The sequence below is a fragment of the Phyllobates terribilis genome, unplaced genomic scaffold (genome assembly GCF_046119375.1).
Source record: "Phyllobates terribilis strain yellow unplaced genomic scaffold, ASM4611937v1 Scaffold_1__5_contigs__length_1240528914, whole genome shotgun sequence".
Taxonomy (NCBI): domain Eukaryota; kingdom Metazoa; phylum Chordata; class Amphibia; order Anura; family Dendrobatidae; genus Phyllobates; species Phyllobates terribilis.
Window position 1 is genome coordinate 1,073,795,733 of NW_027362761.1, and position 21,956 is coordinate 1,073,817,688.

Sequence of the window (21,956 nt, forward strand, 5' to 3'; positions counted from 1 at the left end):
CGCTTGGCCATCTGTAAAGCCTGACATGGAGCAGAACAGAGTTCAGCAGACAGGGGTGAGGGTAGCAAAACCCGGATCAGGTACAGAACAGTGAGTCTGAAGTAACTCTTGACACACCGAGGTGTAACTATATTGAAGCAGAGGTAGTAATCACACCTGGTGCCTGAGAAGGCTACATATGAAGACACTAGTAGTATTGTGAGTAGATGGGGACCCTCCCATAGATCTTGCATTGGAGCCCTGTTTGCAGGTTACCAACAATAACTGTGTAGATGGAGCTAGATATGACAAGGGGCCTTGCTTGATAAGATTTTCACCATCTGATTTGTAAACAAGAGACAAAAATGTCACCTTAATCACCTCAAAGGAGCTGTACGTCTGCTAATAATTACCTTCTAGTCCAAGACTTTATTAGCTGAAACTATGTGATTGATCGCACATTAGATATATTCCAGGTAATTATTGTGCTAGACTTTGTCCAGTAATAAAATGAGCAGGAGGGGAGGGAAAGTGTGTGCACCCAGCAGATATTCTTACACTGGATACTGACAATACCAGAGCAGGTGCCGCCGATTCTCCGAGATACTACTCCTACTACAAGACCAGCTTTCAACAATTCCAGGATCAAACTCGTGTAATATAGATAGTAGGATAAAGAAAGATGGAGAATCAACCTCAATAATCTAGGAATCTTCATACGGAGATGTTCAGAAATGCAGGTATGTCTGACTTTGACCTTCCTTGCATATAGATATTTAAAATAAAGTGCTATTTTCTGTATGTATAAAAGTAATTTAAGATTTAACATATGTTTTGTTTTTGGTATCAGCAATGTAAAAGCGATATTGGAGTGCAACCACCTAAGCTTTCCAGTCTGGGACAAGTGATGTCACCACACCGAGTGCAATATCATTTAATGTGGGCTATTAAACCTGAGCGCCCAGTCCACCCATGTGTCAGAGTCTACTAATATGATCTCTGTGCTACTTTTGGAATGGACGTCACCTGCACCCACACAGCTGCCAACATAGCACCTAGCCCTGCCCAACTCCACCCAAGCTGCCTATCACAGGGAAAGACGACATTGCTGCTTAGCTGATAACATGAAGGCTATACTACATGACTGTACTGAGTATAGAATTTTTTTGGATTGATCTTTATTATTCAAGAAAGACCTAAAAATGTCATTGTTTATAGCTGTCCTTAAGAGATGTTGTATATCTACATGGAAATATCTAAGATAACCCACCACTGATTTACAGAATAAGGCTAGGTTCACATCATGTTTTAGCCACACATCAGTGGCTCCATTGAGGCTTCCATCTGAAGCCCTGAAAAATGGGATTCAGACATGTCCACCACAGGGCCAATGACTTTAATGAAGCAGATGGACTCACTTTGTGGTCTGTCTAACCTCATTTTCGTTAGTTTCCACCTTTTTCAGGCAGACACAAATTGAGCTTTTATGCATCTCTGAAAATGGCAGATACTGTCTAAAATGAGGTCAGACGGAGCACAAAGTGACTCCGTCAAAGACCCTGTCGGCAGATATGCATCAGGTCTTCAGATGGAGCTCCTGATGAAGCCACTGATGTGTGGCTAAAACGTGATGTGAATTTAGCCTTGAAAGGAACCTGCCACTAAGTTTGAGATCATTAAACCACCAACATGTCAAAACAGCTTTCTGTATTAGAGGAATTTTTATATTCAGAGATTACTCCAGTGGCATTGGGTCCATGCTACTGATGAAGCCTAGGACAATGCTTTGCTCAACTTTATACTCCAGAAAGCTGAAATGGTCACTTTTGGCATCGGCATGATTAGAAAACTATTTTCAAGCTATTTCATGACATGCAGGTTAGTGGCACCAAAGCTAGTAACAATTTCCCTTTAAAGATCTCAAAATAACACATTTGAGAGATTTCTGTTGCTACAGAAATCCAACACATCCAATATTTCTGAGCAGTGTCAAAGGGGGTTGAGCACACTATAGAGGCATTTCCTTCTGGTGATTAGTGGTGGTCCTAGAACATGCACTCCACCAATGTAATCTCACCTGTCTCAGAATTTCATTTCTTGTTTGATTTCCTCTTTAAATGGGAGTTCCTATCAAATAGATTCATGGTTCATCCACAAGATCAAGCCCTATGACCCTTGTTCGATGTCTCACCAAGGTAGCCCTCCTCATAAACTGGAATAGTGAGGTTGTCCGCACATGCACGCAACCCTCTTCATTCAAGTAACTGCAGAAAATTAAGAAAAATCAGTACACTTCACTAAGCATATAATACATAGAGGTAAATTGGTGGCAGATCATATCGGGGGAAAGGCACGTTTTTTGTAGTTGGAATCTAAAATTGCATTGACTGAGACTATATTCTGTGTTATGATAAAGAGATTACTATTTTGAGAAACCTATATATTTGCTAAAAGGGATTGTCCACCTCTAAACTTTTTTTTAATAAAAATCCACCGTTCTCTAAAGTAGTAAAATAAAATATACTTACACTACCATGGACCTTACGCTGATCCAACTTTTATTTCAATGTTGCCTACTTCTCAGTTCCTGTACATCCTGTCCCAAGCATGTGACTGGCTGCAGTGGTCACATCAGCTTTGCCAGAATAGAATGTACTGAGACAAGCTCTATATATCTTGTTATGCATGGAAATGTGATCCTTACAGCTCATTTTGCCCCAACATGATGTTTGGCGACTGGTGGGGTACCCAGGCAGCATTCAAAGAGCAGAGATGTGGCAATGGTAAGGTCGGTATATTTTACTTTATTATTTTGTGGATTTTTTTTAACCGTTATCAGGGATGGACAACCCCTTTAAGCTATATGGAAGAGTTTTTTGGGTAAGTTAAATGACCTCCTATTTTTTTTACCACAAAATATCAGAAGCTAGTCAAATTCTATCTTCTACCTAACTATGGATCTTATAATTTTATTTCTACTCATTTAGATACCATGAGGGGCTCCTGGCTATTTGTGATGACATCTTTCCTTCTTGCTGGATCTCTTAGAGGTCTAGAAACCAACTTCACATCCGGATGTCAATGGGACAACGTGTATTCTCTGAGATGCACTTCAGCTGGAATTACTAATCTTCAAGAGTTACAGAAATCACCTTCTTGGCCTCGAGCACCGAGATTACTGAAGACCATGAAACACATCAACCTAAGCAATAACCTGATATCTTCTTTTCATCTGAATATTTTTTACAAGTTCTCGTCTTTGGAAACTTTAAACATCAGTAATAATGAAATCTCCATGATTTCTATAAATTATGAGCAAGAGGGAAAATATGCAATGTTGGCTTCTCTAAACAGCCTTGTGATTGACAGGAACAGACTTACCTTTGTTCCAAAAGGTAAGATCACCTAGTTTAGTAGCAAATGTACTTTTCACCTCATGGCGTATCCTATATGTACTGTGCAACCAAAGCTTTCCTAGGGGCCAAACTATGAAGAAGCAACACAGATACAGAGAGAATCTAATATTTATTGGATTTTATAGATGAATTTTGGTTTTAGAACCTTTGAAGATGGCATTAAGAGATAAGAAATATACTTTAAACGATCCTCCAATCTGGGACTGAATAATGACTATACATTTCTCATGTATAGTCACCCTACAAGGTGCCATCCTTTTGCCCTCCTTTGCCGCTTATGCTCAGATTGGCAGTCCTTTCTGCCTATTTTTATAGTGGCATGTGGAATGCCTCTACTGCCAGTTAAAGGGTCGATATTGACGTTTAGGATCTCTACTTTCAAAGGTGGAACTAGCGTTCAAGTCCTTTTCCTCTACGAAGAGGCAATTTACATATTTAAATTCCCAGAGGAGCATTCCATGGCCTATAAGTCTCCTTACACTGGCATGTCAGGCATGTCACTCTCCACAAGGAGAAACGTTACCCCTTAGTCCCTAGTCAGATGCTTCTCATACAGCCAATCCAGATCTCATGCTTTGCACTGACGAGGGGCAACGACCCAAAACACGTGTCTGCAAATTGAGATTCTGATTTGGCTTTTATCCTAAGTCATGTGGCAAGGATCGTTAAAGGGTCAGTTTTGACTTTTAGGATTGCTACTTCTAAAAGGTCTAGAAGAGGTTTAAGTCGTCTTCCTCTTTGAAGAGACTACTTCACTGCACAGCACAGGCCTGGAAGGTGTGGTTTGGACTAACCAATGCACTTCCAATGCCACTGTGGAGGCCATCTTGAAAGCTAAAGGAGAGGAAGCAGTGTGGCAAACACAGAGCACCAGGTGCGATGACTGTACATGAGAAATGTGCAGACACTCTTATGCCCCAGGGTGAAGAATCGCTTTAGGAAAAGATACTTCCATGGGACAAGTCTTCATTTGAAGGGAATCTGTCACAAGGTTTATGCTTCCCTACCTGAGGGCAGTACAAAGTAGTGATGGGTCACAGTCACCTTTTGGTGTTATATTTTTTTTTTATATTTTTTTTTTTAGCTGCAGCGGGATCCGAGGCTGGAGTCTTGCTATTCATGCTGAATGTTGTGCTCACTATGCCGTCCAGCTGCCTATTCACAGCTACCTCCCTATACTCTGACCAGCGAGAAAGCTGTCAGGACAGGGATCATACGGCTCATGTATATCGGCAGTGCAAGCATTACATTGGGTGGACTGCAGATTTGGCTTTCACTGCAGCTAAGGCCTCATTCAGATGTCCAGGCTTTTTTTGAAAAATTGGACCAATTCCACTACATATTTTTTTTTTGTTTTTATGGTAATATAATCCCCAAGGACAGTATGAAAACGGTGATACAAAACTTGTATATATTTTTTTTATCTAAGTGTTAAGAAAAATTCAGAAATTTCTAAAAGAAAAAAAAAATGGTTTGTGCTGCCATTTTCTGAGAACCATAATGTTTTTAGTTTTCAATTGATGGAGCTGTGTGCTGAGCTGACATTTTTTTTGCTACCAATTTGTGTTTAATTTGATTACTTGATCGCTTTTTATTGCACTTTGGTCAGAGATGTGGAGATCAAAAAAATGCAATTTTGGGTTTGGTATGGGTTAATTTTAGATTTTTTAAAGATCTGACTTTTACAGACTCGAAAATACCAGATATCTTATTTTTCTTTACTTTTCACATGAAAAAAGGGGTGTGATTGGAATTTTTATGTTTTACATTTTTTTACCTTTTTTTTATTTTGTACTTTATTAGTCTCCTTAGGGGTTTTGAACCTATGATCAACAATATTATAATACCACAGTATTGAAGGATAAATAGAAAATAACGTTCTTCCATGAAGCCTAGCATTAATCTGGGCTTCACAGGAGGACTAAGATGGTTGTGGCAGTAATGGGGGATGGTTCACGTCATTTGACGGGGCATTTAAATGGATCAAAGTAAGTTCTAATCGTTGCTGTTATGGACAGATGCCGACTGTGGAACATATCTGGTATCTGCTGGTTCAGCTCCTGAAACAGCTTCATACATAGAGAAACTATTACCGAAAGTGGTAAAAAAGATGGACAACACTCTGATGACACACATCCGTGTGCTATTTTTGTCTGGGAACCCATTGATTTGAATGGCCGACATTGATCTGTGACTCTCTGCAAAAAAAGATGGAGACGTGAACAACCCCATAGGCTATAATAGGTATGTGGTGTATCCATCAAAAAGACGGATAGAACACGTACATAAAAACCTGCTTAAGGCCTCATTCACATGTCCGTGTTTAAACACGTATGTGAAAAACTGGCGGCGGTGTCATCAGTGTTTGATCCGTGAGTCCGTTTTTACTATCAGTATTTTTCATGATGGATAAAGAAATAAATAAATGACAAAGCTTCTCCTATACTTTGCAATGTTGCACACGGTCAGCACAGGATTACATACTGATACCATCCGTGTACTGTATGTCTTTATCACAGACCCATAGAATTATATTGGCTCTTGTCATCCGTTCTGCCGAAAAAACGGACATGTCTCCGTGTGTTTTGCACAAATATACAGTGAAAAGACACGGAAATTTGAATAGCACCATAGATTATTATAGATACATGTGGTATCTGTGAAAAAAACTGATACAACACATAGATGCAGCACGGACGTCTGAACACGACTTAACCGGCTGCATTAGTCACCCGAATGATGATTGGCATGTGACCCGGTGCAGGACTGGCAGGAAAGTGACGGGGCTGGAATTGGGGATGGGTTGAAATATGAGTTATGATTATTTCATTATGTTACTACATTGCCTGCTGTTAACCGAATTCCATAAAATCCGGGCGTATTATGGGATCTTATGGTTCCTTATTTGCTTACAGTGCAGGGAAATGTTTGAACCTGTGAAATATAGATATGGCAGAATAGATCATTTCTGTTATGGATTTTGCCATAAATCTTTGGCAAATCAGCAGCGAAATCCGCATGTGTGATATGAAGCTTTCGACATGCATTGTATATGTGAAAATAACCCATTACTTTTCTCTACAAGAATGAGAAAATTCATAGAATGCTATCAGATTTTCTCCACTAAATGAAGAGAGGTTTTGGAAATTTGTATTGTACTATAAATTATTGTGGCTATCTCCATGTGTGAACTCAGCCTTAGGTAGAATTCACAAGTGTGTAATATACGGTCCATACTCAGCCCACAATATCTGGCCTGGGTCTCCTGTCCTGAACTATCTGCCTCATACAGTTATATGAAAAAGTTTGGGCACCCCTATTAATCTTAAGCTTAATGTTTTATAAAAATTGGTGTTTTTGCAACAGCTATTTCAGTTTTATATATGTAATAACTGTTGGACACAGTAATGTTTCTGCCTTGAAATGAAGTTTATTGTACTAACAGAAAATGTGCAATCTGCATTCAAACAAAATTTCACAGGTGCAGAAGTATGGGCACCTCACCAGAAAAGTGACATTAATATTTAGTAGATCCTTCTTTTGCAAAAATAACAGCCTCTAGTCGCTTCCTGGAGCTTTTAATGAGTTCCTGGATCCTGGATGAAGGTATTTTTGACCTTTCCTCTTTACAAAACAATTTCAGGTTCAGTAAAGTTTGATGGTCGCCGAGCATGGACAGCCCTCTTCAAATGATCCCACAGATGTTCAATGATATTCAGGTCTGGGGACTGGGATGGCCATTCCAGAACATTGTAATTGTTCCTCTGCATGAATGCCTGAGTAGATTTGGAGCGGTGTTTTGGATCATTGTCTTGCTGAAAGATCCATCCCCTGCGTAACTTCAACTTTGTCACTGATTCTTGAACATTATTGTCAAGAATCTGCTGATACTGAGTGGAATCCATGCGTCCCTCAACTTTAACAAGATTCCCGGTGCCAGCATTGGCCACACAGCCCCAAAGCATGATGGAACCTCCACCAAATTTTACTGTGGGTAGCAAGTGTTTTTCTTGCAATGCTGTGTTTTTTTGCCGCCATGCATAACGCCTTTTTGTATGACCAAACAACTCAATCTTGGTTTCATCAGTCCACAGGACCTTCTTCCAAAAAGAAATTGGCTTCTCCAAATGTGCTTTTGCATACCTCAGTCGACTCTGTTTGTGGTGTGCTTGCAGAAACGGCTTCTTTCGCATCACTCTCCCATACAGCTTCTTCTTGTGCAAAGTGCGTTGTATAGTTGACCGATGCACAGTGACACCATCTGCAGCAAGTTGATGCTGCAGCTCTCTGGAGGTGGTCTGAGGATTGTCCTTGACTGATCTCACCATTCTTCTTCTCTGCCTTTCTGATGTTTTTCTTGGCCTGCCACTTCTGGCCTTAACAAGAACTGTCCTGTGTTCTTCCATTTCCTTACTATGTTCCTCACAGTGGAAACTGACAGGTTAAATCTCTGAGACAGCTTTTTGTATCCTTCCCCTGAACAACTATGTTGAATAATCTTTGTTTTCAGATCATTTGACAGTTGTTTTGAGGAGTCCATGATGCCACTCTTCAGAAGAGATTCAAACAGGAGAACAACTTGCAAGTGGCCACTTTATGCAGCTTTTCTCATGATTGCATACACCTGGCTATGAAGTTCAAAGCTCAATGAGGTTGCAAAACCAAAAAAAGTGCTTTAGTAAGTCAGTAAAAAGTAGGTAGGAGTATTTAAAACAAGAAAATGATAAGGGCGCCCATACTTATGCACCTGTCAAATTTTGTTTGAATGCAGATTGCACATTTTCTGTTAGTACAATAAACCTCATTTCAAGGCAGAAACATTACTGTGTCCAACAGTTATTACATATATCAAACTGAAATAGCTGTTGCAAAAACACCAATTTTTATAAAACATTAAGCTTAAGATTAATAGGGGTGCCCAAACTTTTTCATATAACTGTATATGCCTATATGGAAGTTTAGATCAGGAGATCCAAGGTTGGCTTTGGTATTACAGTGCTTTCATGGCTCGTATATTAACGTATTACCAAGTAACTTATGATGCCCCAGGAAAAAGAGCTCTACAAAGTCTCAGATGATACTTAAATGGCTTGTCCACTACCTGGATAACCCCTTGTTAAATGCAATTATGACCCATAGAAAACAAAAAACAAACAAACCAGATACTCACCTCCCTCACCGCTGCCGTTCCAGTGATGTCAGATCTGGATCTCTCAGCAGTCATTTGATAATACTATGACGAATTAGCGCTGCTTCCAATCAATGGCTGCTAATGGGCTGCGTTGCTCACACCTCCCTTGGAGGTTTGGGGAAGATGTGAGCGCTGCAGCTCATTAGTGACTGCTGATTGTTATTCCGCATGACAGCTGCCAAATATGTTGCTGGAATGGAACCAGTGCTGGAGGTAGCATTTTTTTAAATTATTATTATTATTATATTAAACGGGAAACACAGCATTTAAGAAGAGGTTGCCCAAGTAGTGGACAACCCCTTTAATCCCTTCACGACATATGACATACATGTACGTCATATGTCGTGCTCCTGCCTTTGATGCGGGCTCGCAGCCAAGCCTGCTCATTTGCATGCATGTGATGGCTGATTAAATCAGCTCAGCCATCATGTGTCTTTAACAGCCATTGGTGGAGTCGAGCTGCACCTGCAGCCGTTAACCTGTTAAATTTTGCTGTCAATCTCTGGGGGGCAATGGGGGCACGTAGTTCCATTGGCGTATTCATGACGTGATCGTGGGGCACTGATGGGTTGTCACAACAGCCGGGGGGGTTTGCTGTTGACCCCCGTGCCTGTCATTACGATCCTGCTGTGATAGCCAGCGTTTAGTTAACGTTCATGGGAGATTGTGATTTTCTCTACAGATAGCAGTGCTGATGCACTGCTATGTATAGTACAAGCGATCGGATGATCGCAGCTTCAAGCTAACAAATACCATAAAAAGTGGAGAAAAAAGTTTTTAAAGATATGAAAAAAAAAAAACAAGTTCAAATCACCCCCCTTTTGCCCCATTAAAAATAAAACTATTAAATAAATAAATAAATACACATATTTGGTATTGCTGCGTTCGTTTAAGTCCGATCCATCAAAATATAAGTAAATTAAACTAAATCGGTAAAAGGCATAGCAAGAAAAAAAAAAATCAAAATGCCAAAATTACTTTTTTTGGTCACTGCAACATCGTAATAAAATCCAATAAGAGCTGAACAAAACATCGTATCTACCTCAAATTGGAGTAAGTAAAAACGTCAGCTCAGGGTGCAAAAAATAAGCCCTCAAACAGCCCCAGATCCCGAAAAATAAAAATGTTATGGGTCTCAGAAAACGGCAAAAAAAAATCTTTTTTTTTTTTTTTTTTAGAAATTTCCTAATTTTTTTTTCACTACTTAAATAAAAACTATACATGTTTGGTATCTGTGTACTTATACTAACCTGCAGAATCATAGTGCCTGGTCAGTTTTACCATATAGTGAACATGGTAAATAAAAAAATAAAACAATTGTGGAATTGCACTCTTCGCACGAAAAAATAAGCCCTCATACAGCTATATTGATGGATATACAGGGTGGGCCATTTATATGGATACACCTAAATTAAAATCGGAATAGTTGGTGATATCAACTTCCTGTTTGTGACACATTAGTATATGGGAGGGGGAAAACTTTTCCAGATGAGTGGTGACTATGGCGGCCATTTTGAAGTCGGTCATTTTGGATCCAACTTTATTTTTTTCAATGGGAAGAGGGTCATGTGACACATCAAACTTATTGACAATTTCATAAGAAAAACAATGGTGTGCTTGGTTTTAACGTAACTTTATTCTTTCATGATTTTTTTACAAGTTTATGACCACTTATAAAATGTGTTCACAGTGCTGCCCATTGTGTTGGATTGTCAATGCAACCCTCTTCTAACGGTACCGTCACACTTAGTGGCAGGGATTGTTGCTACATCGTTATGTGGTCGCTGGTAAGATGTCAAACAGTCAACTCTTCCCAACGACGCAGCAACGATACGGCGACCCGTAGCGACCTGTATAACGATGTCGGCGGTCGTTGGGACCCTGTCACATAGCAGCTACTCTGACGATTCAAACCTCGATGAGGGACGACTTCTCAGTTCTGAGTCGCCAACGAGGTGGTTGGTAAGGTGTCAAACACACCAATGCATGCTACCCAGCGGGACCTCAACGATCAAAAAATGGTCCAGGCCATTTCGACACGACCAGCGATCTCACAGCAGGGGCCTGGTCGCTGCTACGTGTCAAACGTAGCGAGATCGCTGCTGAGGTTGCTGTTGCGTCACAAAACTTGTGACTCAGCAGCAATCTCGCTAGCGATCTCGCTAGCGATCTCGCTTAGTGTGACGGGGGCTTAACACTCTTGACACACTGATAGCAGCACCGCAGAAGAAATGCTAGCACAGGCTTCCAGTATCCATTGTTTCAGATGCTGCACATCTCGTATCTTCACAGCATAGACAATTGCCTTAAGATGACCCCAAAGATAAAAGTCTAAGGGGGTCAGATAGGGAGACCTTCGTGGCAATTCAACTGGCCCATGACGACCAATCCACTTTCCAGGAATCTGTTCATGTAGGAATGCTCGGACCTGACACCCATAATGTGGTGGTGCACCATCTTGTTGGAAAAACTCAGGGAACGTGCCATCTTCAATGCATAAAGAGGGCAACACATCATCATGTAGCAATTTCAGATATCCAGTGGCATTGAGGTTTTCATTGATGAAGAATGGCTCCACTATCTTTGTACCCCATATACCACACCATACCATCAAGATACGAGATGTGCAGCATCTGAAACAACGGATACTGGAAGCCTGTGCTAGCATTTCTTCTGCGGTGTTGCTATCAGTGTGTCAAGAGTGGGAGAAGAGGTTTGCATTGACAATCCAACACAATGGGCAGCACTTTGAACACATTTTATAAGTGGTCATAAACTTGTAAAAAGCTCATGAAAGAATAAAGTTAAGTTAAAACCAAACACACCATCGTTTTTCTTATGAAATTCTAAATAAGTTTGATGTGTCACATGACCCTCTTCCCATTGAAAAAAATAAAATTGGATCCAAAATGGCCGACTTCAAAATGGCCGCCATGGTCACCACCCATCTGGAAAAGTTTTCCCCCTCCCATATACTAATGTGCCACAAACAGGAAGTTGATATCACCAACCATTCCCATTTAATTTAGGTGTATCCCTATAAATGGCCCACCGTGTATAATACTCTTGGAAGAAGGGAAGGAGAAAATGATAAATCACCATGTCATGAAGGGGGTTAATGTACTATGTAGAAAACTTTAGTAGAACAGGTCTACGTATGGTACGTGTTAAAATCAGGCAATTATTATTACATCAAATGGAGTAGCTACATGCGTTCAGCTACTGATCTACTGATAAGTACTTTTTGAAAATGTTTGGAAGCATTTTAGAGTGGTTTATTTTTTTTTTTCAAATCAGCATTATTTTTCCTAATCTATTTCTATTTATTTCTGTATATTTGGAGCATTTCATAGATCCTGTGGGATGCTTCCTATATTGGAATAATGTAATTGATATATCATGTCTTAAGAAACTTCCTGTATATGAATTCTTTACTAACATTTTATGTCTTTTCATTCAAGGCCTTGGGAAACTGACATCTCTACAGACTCTGCAATTATCTGCCAACAGGATTGTGCGGATACAGAGGGGTGACTTTTCCAACTGCACCCAACTACAGAACCTCGATCTAGGAGACAATAGAATTCACAAAATAGATCCGGATGCATTCAGAGACCTTAGAAATCTGCAGGTGATTGATTTCACATTAGTTATGATATAGAAGCAGAGTTCACCCGTCCTGGTGTTTTTCTAGTCAGTGGTTGTTTTTCTTTATATTATTATACTAATGTACTAAGGCTGAATGATGAGCTCAAAATAATACTGCACACCCTGCAGTGCTCCGACATGGTCATAGTAAAATATTCCTCATTGCTGCTGGGGAATAAGGCCATGTTCACACGTTCGGTATTTGGTCAGTATTTTACATCAGTATCTGTAAGCCAAAATCAGGAGTGGGTGATAAATACAGAAGTGGTGACGTGTTTCTATTATACTTTTCCTCTGATTGTTCCAATCCTGGTTTTGGCTTACAAATACTGATGTAAAATACTGACCAAATACTGAACGTGTGAACGTGGCCTTAGTCATATTGGCCTAAAGTTTAAAAAGTGATTGCACGAGTATTCGGTGTGAATGTGACTCCTCGGAACACTTCTCACACATCAAATTAAAGATGAGATGAGAAAACTGGGCATGATCTCCGTGGAGCTGTATTTTAGGCCACATTATTAAAAGGGTTGTCCGGTCCAAATTGTTAAGTCGGCAGTCAGTCTGTGTGGCTGCAGACTTTTGAGTCCCCCCAGCGCAGGCACTGTGCACTGTAAGGATTCGCTGGTTTCTGAGCCGGGAGCGGTGGTGATGTATGCATTATACATACTCCCAGGTGGAAGCCGTCTACTGGGCGTGGAGTCGCTCCATACAAGTGTATTGAGCGGGGCCGTGCCCACTAGATGACCACGCCCATTAGACGGCTGGGCCCCGCTCAATACACTTGTATGGAGCGAGGTCGCACCCACTGGACTGTTTCTGCCCGGGGGTCTGCACATCGCATACATCACCATCGCTCCCGGCTCAGAAACAGGCAAATACTTGCAGCACACAGTGCCTGCGCTGGGGGGATTCATAAGTTTGAAGCCACACAGAATGACTGCAGACTGTTCATTTTAGACCGGTTAAGCCCTTTAACTCTAATAAGGGGATCAGGAGCAATTCTGAATTAACTGTTTTTTAACATCAATGCTCCAAAATTCATTAAAAGATGCGTGCCTTTTAACAAGCGTGCTGCAGATTACTCCGACCACCTCCGTTACTTTCCTTTCCGTATAATACCCCAGACTTAGTAGGTTTGAGACACTAATATTTTTGAATCCACTTACTGCACCCAGTTGCCGCATGGTAAGGCCCTCAGCCAATCTAACCAGCAGGTATCATGTAGCTCTGATATGAGCTTCTAAGAGATTCTAAAATAGTATAAATAATAAATTCATGTAAGAGGAATTGTTCACCCCCAAATCATTCTTTAAAGCCATCCAGAATGCAGTAAAATTAAAAAAAAAGTTCAAGCAGGCTCACCTTATTGATCTCCCACCATTCCTCTTCTACCACTCACTGGATTCCTTGCCCGTCTCTGTCCTTCCTCTTCCTGCGGGGACGGGCATCGTCACTGTGACCAGTTATTGATGACAGTGGTCACATGGAATAGGGTATACACGACCCGTCTCTATACATCCTGTTTTGAATGTACAATCATGTGACTGCTACAGCCAATTACAGCCCACAGCAGTGAGGTGTTGGTCACCTTTGTGGCCAGTGATTGTCTGCAGTGGTCACATACCTTTCCAGGCAGAAGAGGCAGTATAGAGCACGATCAGCATTAAAAGAGAATCGGAGTGGAACTGGTAAGGTGAGCATGTTTTACTTCTTTGTTTAACAGCATGCTAATTTTCAGGAGTGGACAACCCCCGTTAAGAAATAAAATTAAAATTGTTGAATGCGCTAAAAAACTTTTTTTTGCACAAATCTAGTGGAAATGTGCAATAAATAGATGTCATATGCCTTTAAATGATAATATATGTATATTATTAATCTGTATTTTTCAGATCCTAAGGCTTAGTAACAATGCGCTGGTCAGCATTACCCCACTGGTCTTCTTGTATGGCCACGTTTTAAGGGCAGATATTGATCTATCTTACAATCACTGGGCTTGTGACTGTAGAATTCTGCCCTTGAAGCATTTACTTACTTCTTGGCCTGTGGGTATAAGCAAAGAGTGGAACGTGACATGCAATACACCACTATCAAGAGCAGGAACTCACCTTCTTTCAATAGACCATATTAATGGATCCTGCCGATCACCTGTGGATAAATATATCTATGCCAGAAAAATTGTAGTTAAAAAAATGGAAAATATATATTTGCCCTGTAACATCACAGAGAAAACTGGTATGTATTTAATATTGCCATTAAAAAAACAAGCTTTATGTATATTACAATGATTGCATATTGTATAGGGTGATTCACTCGCAACTTTATTCAGGAAAATTGCTGTAATGTCTAAAAGAGAAGATCTATCGTACTGAAATGTGGACTGTACATACCTTGGTTCATGAGAAACTGATATTTTAAAGCAGGTGTTAAAAATGTCCACCATTCACATCCAAGCCTGCACACGTCGTTCCATAATGTTGAATGTATTCAGCAGGACGTCTGTAGTCATAGCCTGAATTTCTCGCTGTATCTTCTCTCGGAGTGCCTGTAATGTTCATGGCTTGTTACTGTACACTCGACCTTTGCAATGGCCCCAAAAGAAACACCCTCCATCTTGCCTATCCAGTAATGTGCTTATTCTCCAATGACCGAATAAATGGTTTGGACTTCGAATTTCGACCTCCAAACTTCTGTACAAACTCACTTTGGCACTTCTTTGAGAACTCGGTTTTCCAATAAGTTTTCACAATGAAAACACACTTGTCCAAACTGTATCTGTATATTGTTAACAAACGAAGAAGGAATTCAGCAGGAGTGAAATGCAAGCACCATACATAAGCTACCGACCCACAGAAAGGCGTGCTGCAAGTCTATCTCATAGTAGAGACAATCGGCAGGGGGGCGACAAGTCGGTGAGACCACTCGGCGCGAGGATGTTTCTCATTGCTGTCGCAGAGTTTCATTGCACTCTCACTTCTCATGAACAAAAGTATGTACAGTCCAAATTTCAGTACGGTCGACCGTCTCTTTTAGAAGTTACAGCAATGTTTCCGGCGAAAGTAGCGAGTGAATCACTCTGTATAACAAAAAAACAATAGTTTTATTGAAGGAAATTACTTATACAGTAGATACTATTATTACTAACTTTCTTATATACATAGAAAATTATAAAGTGAGAGGTTTAAAAGAAATCAATCATCAGGTTTTTGCTATGTAATCTGAGAGCAGCATGATTTAGAGATTGAGATTCCAGCAATGTGTCACTTACTGATCTGCTTGCTGTAATTTTGGTATAATCACAGTTTTATCTGCTGTTGAACTAGAATTTCTTTGAATGCTGAGCCCTATATAATCCTGCCCACACCACTGATTGGCAGCTTTTTGTGTACATTGTATATTGACAGAAAGCTACTAATCAGTGGTGAGGACGGGGTTACACAGAGCAGTTGACTAGGATGCGTGAGACACCTAGTCCTGTAGTGATAATCTGCTGATAAAACACTGATTTTATTGAAACAGCAACACATAGCATAGTAAGTAACACATCTACAATATAATTACCTTGTAATGTCTTCACATCCTGTTCCGTCCAGATGTGTCCGGATCCCAGAATTCCAAGCGGCGGAAGTTCGTCGACCGCCATATTGGGACACCCAAGTGATGGGTGTCTCAATATGGAAACCGCTGGTGGTACCAGCCTCTTGCGCAGTACCACCAGCGGAACATCATCGCGAACACACCGTACATGCCGCCGCCAGGATCAGCGAATGATTCACTGGCCGCCGCCATCTTTGTACAGGAGGAGCACATGTGCAGTTTTAATGTGATGCCGCTATCTGCCTATACAAAGAAGGCGGCGATCTGATTTACTGTGCAGGTGCAGTGAATCATTCGGCTGATCCCGACGAGTGTTCTCAAACGAGAGAACACATGAGGGAAGAAGACAGCACAGGGGTGGAGAGAGAGAGCAGACAAGGGGGAGAGCACATGGGGTAGACAGGTCAAAGAAGAGATAACATGAGAGGAGAAGACAGCAGATGGGGGAGAGAGAAAGCGCACGGGGGGGGGGGGAGACAGAGCACAGGGAGGAGACAGCTCAAATGGGACAGCACATGAGGGGAGAACACAGCACAGGAAGGAGAGAGACAGCAGACAAGGGGGGTAGCACATGGGGTACACAGGTCAAAGAAGATATCACATGAGAGGAGAAGACAGCACATGGGGGAGAGAGAATGCGCACAGGGGGGAGAGAGACAGAACACAGGAAGGAGAGAGACAGCAGACAAGGGGGAGAGCACATGGGGTAGACAGGTCAAAGAAGAGACCACAGATGGGAGAAGTCAGCACATGGGGGAAAGAGAGAGTGGATAGGTGGGTGAGCTCATGGGGGGGAGAGATTCTCAACGCTGCAAAGCCTGCCCCCATCGTGACATTACCGCCCTCCAGATGCGACAGCATCGGGCCTCCATCTAGTAAAAAATAAAAGGCAGAAATTCTGGCACTGCTAACACACCCTCCCGGAATGCATTCAGGCAAACATTAATTGCGAATTACCAGATACAGTGGTGCTCAGCCTGAGATACAGCAGTACAAAATTGTGAGCAATAAAAGCATGAAAAGTTAAATGAGATCAGCACTCACCACTCGTATGTGAAAAAAAGCAGCACTTTATTATGGTCATCATATGAGGAGAGGAGACATAGGGAGGCAAGTACGTCATAGCTGTTTCACATAAACTACGCTTCTTCTGGCTAATTCCAATATAGAATACACTCCTTTTATACTCTACTCCCAATGCTATGTGCAGAAAAGAAAAAAGGTGAGGGAGGGGCGAGAAAAGAGAAAATCAAAACAGAATAAGTACAAAATAAAAAAAGGAATTTGATAACATAATATAAGCAAACATAAAAACATTCTGTATTATCAAGCAGTAAGCACAATAAAAACATTCAAGAAAGAAATGGACTTAAATAATGTCGGTCATTTAATCCTATTTTATTTTTTTGTGTCATCCTTCTTTGAACTAAGGTGTCTATTAAATTTATGCTCCTTCTGAAAATATAGGTTGTTTGTTGGCAATGTCTGATAAAAGAGGATCACTTGCGATCATATTCCAATTCTTTTTAATTATGTATTTAATAATGTTGCACATAGGCTGTATGGCAGAGATCTTTTTATGTGAAATGGATGATAGCTATATCATCTCATCAGGGAATCTGTAGCTGTAGGTTTTCGATACCCGCTTGTGTGAATGACATCCTGCGGGCTGCCGGTGTACAAGCTCTCAACATCCACCATGGCTAGGACAAACCCTTCTTGCTATGTGAATTCTGACAAGATCTGAAAAAAAATGCACTAGTATCTTTAATATATGAAGGAGTGTGTTACACTAATGGACGTAACATAAAATTCAAGTACCATGAAAAACTCTCAGTGATTGAACCTCTTCCCGACACGATGGTGCGTCATGGCGGATATTCTAGAGATTTAAGAAACTTTGGAATAAAATACCAATATGGCGTTTTAGGTTATTTAACCATAAGTTCTTTAGCAAAATTTACAGAGAAAAACACCCTTTCCCACAGTGCATCTAAGTAATGTGCATAAATTATCTTTATATATGTGTCGGATTTGTCTTAAGTAAGATGTACATAGATACACCAGCGAGCTGTCGTTGTGCCTCATGTATATAGTAATCCTATGACATTATCACTATATTACCCCTCTTGTCTGCTGGTTTTATTATCTTTTTATTGTATTTAAAGGGGTTGTCCACTACTATTTAAAATATGCCAAAGCATTTTTATGATGAAAAGCCAGCGCTATCACTGGCCGCTCACAGGCATCACGTGACCCCCTGCTGCAGCCGGCTCTGACATCCGCTGACGTCACGACAAGTCCAGGCTGCAGCCGAGGGTCTCTTTCTTCCGCGTTCCATGGTGGCTGCTGGATTGTGTTATCCCGCGCGTCACACCCAGCATCCACCGCGCACTCTGCCTCTCTCCATTCATTGGGAAAGCGCGCGGTGGATGCAGAGTGTGACGCGGTGGGGTAACCCCACCCACAACCCAGCAGCCACTGCGGAGACCCCAGCGCTGAATCACACCTCAATAGACGGGACGTCAGCACGGGGGTCACGTGCTGCCTGTGAGCAGCCAGCGATAGCGCCACTCACCGGCCGAAAAGGCAGAGGGAGGTAACTATAAAGAAGTTGCTTTTCATCATAAAAATGCTTTGGCATTTTTAAATAGTAGTGTCATGACAAAACTTGTAGTTCCCCTCTATTTAAATTAGGAATGTCATGGGGATAAAGTATGCCTTGACTTTCTTAAGTATTTGTTTATAAAAATAAATCAAGGCTCCACCATTCGACAAGGGGGACTCAGCAGTCGAGGGAATCCCTCCTGTAAAAATGTAATTTGCTGAGGCATACATCTGATCTAACTCAACACCTGTAAGGCTATGTTCACACAATGTTTTTTTCAGCGTTTTTTGCTGCAGATTTTTATGCAAATTTTAAGTTGCCTTTTGCAGTCCCAGCAAAGTCTATGAGAAACCAGAATTCTCTGTTCATGTTTTTTTTTATTCCGTATTTTGTGCCTTGGTTGGGTTTTTTGGAAAATAGAGCATGTCACTTCTTTCAGCGTTTTTACAGCGTTTTTTTCACCCATAGGTAGCTAAATTTGCATTAGCGTTTATACAGCGTTTTTGATGGCAAAATAGAATGGGGTTCTTTTTTTCACAGAACTTTATGTACATGCATAAATAGAGACAGAAGGACAATGAAAAAAAACACACCAAAAACGCATCAAAAAAGCACCAAAACTGCAAGAAAAATACTGAACAAAATGCCCCTGAAGATAAAGTTTTGCTGCAGATTTGTGATGCAAAAAAACCCATGATGTGTGAACATAGCCTGAGACTGCGGAGTATTTCTGTGTCTTCTTCAGTGAACTTAGAATTCATGCTGAAGCCCAACGGTGAACTGCTTTTTCCCCTACACATAATTGTTTTTTACCTGTGTTGGAATTCAATGCAAACATACAATGCAAATTAATTTTGCGAATAGATTTGCATAAATCAATCTCAAATTGATCAAATCTAAAGTCATTGGTAGTCCAAAAATTAAGATCCCTAGAAAGAACGGAAAGGCATGAAATGAGCAACACTTCCCCTGAAATATTTACGATAGAAGATGGTACATTATCAATATGCTTATTAGGCTGCACATAACGTATACAATCATTTAACGCCTCCAAGACACTTGTTTGCGTCGGTGCCCCCTCTGTTGCCTCTTCTGCCTCTGGAACCCCCTTCTAATGGATCATCTAAAGGGATATCTCGTCTGCCAGAGTTCCCATTATCTGTGACGTCCATTGCTTGAATAGATCGAGACCCATCCTCAGAGTCGGATCCTGAGTCAGTGGTCCAACAATCCGATTTCCTGTAATGTTTTTTCTATTTATATTGCGATTGCGTTTATTATTTTGCCATTGAAAGATCTTATTAGAATCAAAATTGTAACGCAAAAATTTGTCATTTTCTCTTTCTTTTATTTCAGCTTCTACCGCAATCAGCTTTTTATCCATTTTTTAAGAACGTATTGAATCTCAGACACTCGTTTTTCAGTTCCATTTTGGTTTTGATTAGCTCCTCTGTTATCATAGTCTATTCCATTTCGGTGCATTATAAAGTTAATTGTGTTAATTCCAATGAAAACCGCACACGTGCTTTTGACGCGCCCCTGGGCCTGTGTCGCGCTGCGTTGCGCACGCGGGAGCTTACCCGGAGCCGGATCTCTTGAGGGTTGTAGTCTCGTGGTGGTGATCCGGTCCGTGCCCAGGGAGTCAGACTAAGTGGCGCTGTATCAGCGGTAGATGTTAGATGACTACGCCACCCGTTGAATGCAGCTTTGGAGCTGCCGCTGCAGAGCAGACCGCTGAGGCCGGTGGAAGGATGGTGCAGCGGGGATGGTATAACCCCCAACGGGAGGGGTATGGCCTCAGGGCAGCCGACATGGATGATGGGGGTAGCAGGAACCACTCGGAGACGGTACGGTGTAGTTCAGGGTCTTTACTGGTGACAAAGATAGACCCTCCCGGAGTACTGGCTAGCGATTGGGGCCTGGTCAGTCCTTGAGCAGATGGGATCTCCCCTGGCCAGTCGGAGTTGTAGGCCTCCCAAACTAACTGTACTCTTCTGGCTACCTTGCTAGAGGCGGGTATAAGTAGCCCACGTCCCTGAGTGTACCGTGTGGTGCTCACCCGTATGGCCGGTGACTCGGGGCCTTCTAGTAGCTTCCGCTCCACGACGGCGGTGCTGGTCCCATGCGTGTGACCGTGCCTTCGGGTTTCTTGGCCAGAGGACCTGAAATCCCCTGCCTGACGGATTCTGCTGCTGGGTAGGAGTTAGTCCCCACAGCCTCGGACTCCGGGTCCGGTAAGAAATCTTCTCAGTCAGGGCGAGCTCTGCAGCTGCCAGCCCCTGACTCCTTGTAACACTGCTCCCACAGAGCTCCTGTTGTTTCTTCCCATAGCTGCTTCTCTTCTCTGTCTCTACTTCTGGCATGGCCCAGGAGCTGGGCCCAGCCGGAGCCACAGCTCCCTGTCAGCCCTCCTGGCTGAACTCTCCCTCTGAACTCTCTAACCCTGCCTCAGCCCCAGGTTTATATAGGGGAAGTTCTTCCCCTCCCAGGACTGGGCAGGAGGTGTGGCATGCACAGGATCCCTGACCAAGAGACCTCCCACCTGCTCTCAGACATAACATTGCCGTTACTGTGGAAACCAGACCCCTGGGGTGCCACATTCCCCCCTAGTGAAATTTAGTACTCCGGGACTAAACATATTTTTAGAAAAACATAACAAGGTATAAACAATAATAATACAATAAGAAAAACACATAAAGATGGTTACGGCGTGTCCGCAACCGGGTGCAATCTTTGAAGAAAACAAAGGTGTCCATTTCACCAAAACAGGGAGACGTAACCAGGTAGGGGTCTGTCCTGCCCCGAGTCCTTAACAGTCTTTTAGTCCATTCCTGGGTTACGCTCCAACCAATTGTACAAGGATTCCTGGTAAATCCACCAAGGACTCCTAAAAATAACTAGAAACACATAATTATTTACAAGATATGGCCACTCTCAGTCCTCGGCCAGTGGGAATAAGGAATGGCTGCTCACAGTCCTCAGCCTGGTTTAAGATAGGGGCACATGGGGAACAATTCACTAATCCCAACGGGGACCATATTTTAATTAGCAGCAGTCCTTGTACCCTTACGGGTAACTATTTACAGCTCTTTATTCACGCTACTTCCCTTCAGTAGCTATGTCCTCTTTGTGCTCCCTCCTGAGGGTAGTCCTCAGACCCGTCCGGGTCCTCTTGGCTTTCCTCGTATTGGTAGTACTACAGCTCCTCCTCGGTTAGCTGGGTTAGTATCTCTGCGACAGTCCTCCTCCCAGGTGGCCAGGACTTTACCTCCCTTTGGGCTGCCCCGGTTAATTGGGCCACCAGGATGCTCACTTTTTGCTCCTCTGTGAGGGGGTACACCTGGAAGAGGCTATCCAGCTTTTCTCTAAAGTCATGCAGGGTATGTGACTCCCCTGAGTACTGGGGTAGCCAGGCCGCTCCCGGGATATAGGGCATGGTGAAAGGCATGACTGCAGCAGCGGTGGCGCTGGCGAGGGTTGAGGCAGTGAAGCTCTCCTCCGTATCCGACATCTTCCT

General features: G+C 42.1%; 1 protein-coding gene across 2 annotated transcripts in view; it reads left to right on the forward strand.

Annotated features, from left to right (window-relative positions):
* The first annotated feature begins 504 nt into the window (after positions 1-504).
* The window catches only part of LRRC66 (leucine rich repeat containing 66), a 38,447-nt gene continuing 16,995 nt past the window's right edge, over positions 505-21,956 (forward strand). Inside the window, exons 1-4 of one of the 2 annotated variants that reach the window (XM_073645504.1) lie at positions 505-719; positions 2,967-3,374; positions 12,048-12,217; positions 14,127-14,469. In XM_073645504.1, the coding sequence (XP_073501605.1) occupies positions 704-719; positions 2,967-3,374; positions 12,048-12,217; positions 14,127-14,469 (937 nt within the window). In that variant the 5' untranslated portion in view covers positions 505-703. Of the gene's footprint in view, positions 720-2,966; positions 3,375-12,047; positions 12,218-14,126; positions 14,470-21,956 lie in introns of those variants that run through there. The other variant, XM_073645505.1, reaches the window with a different exon arrangement.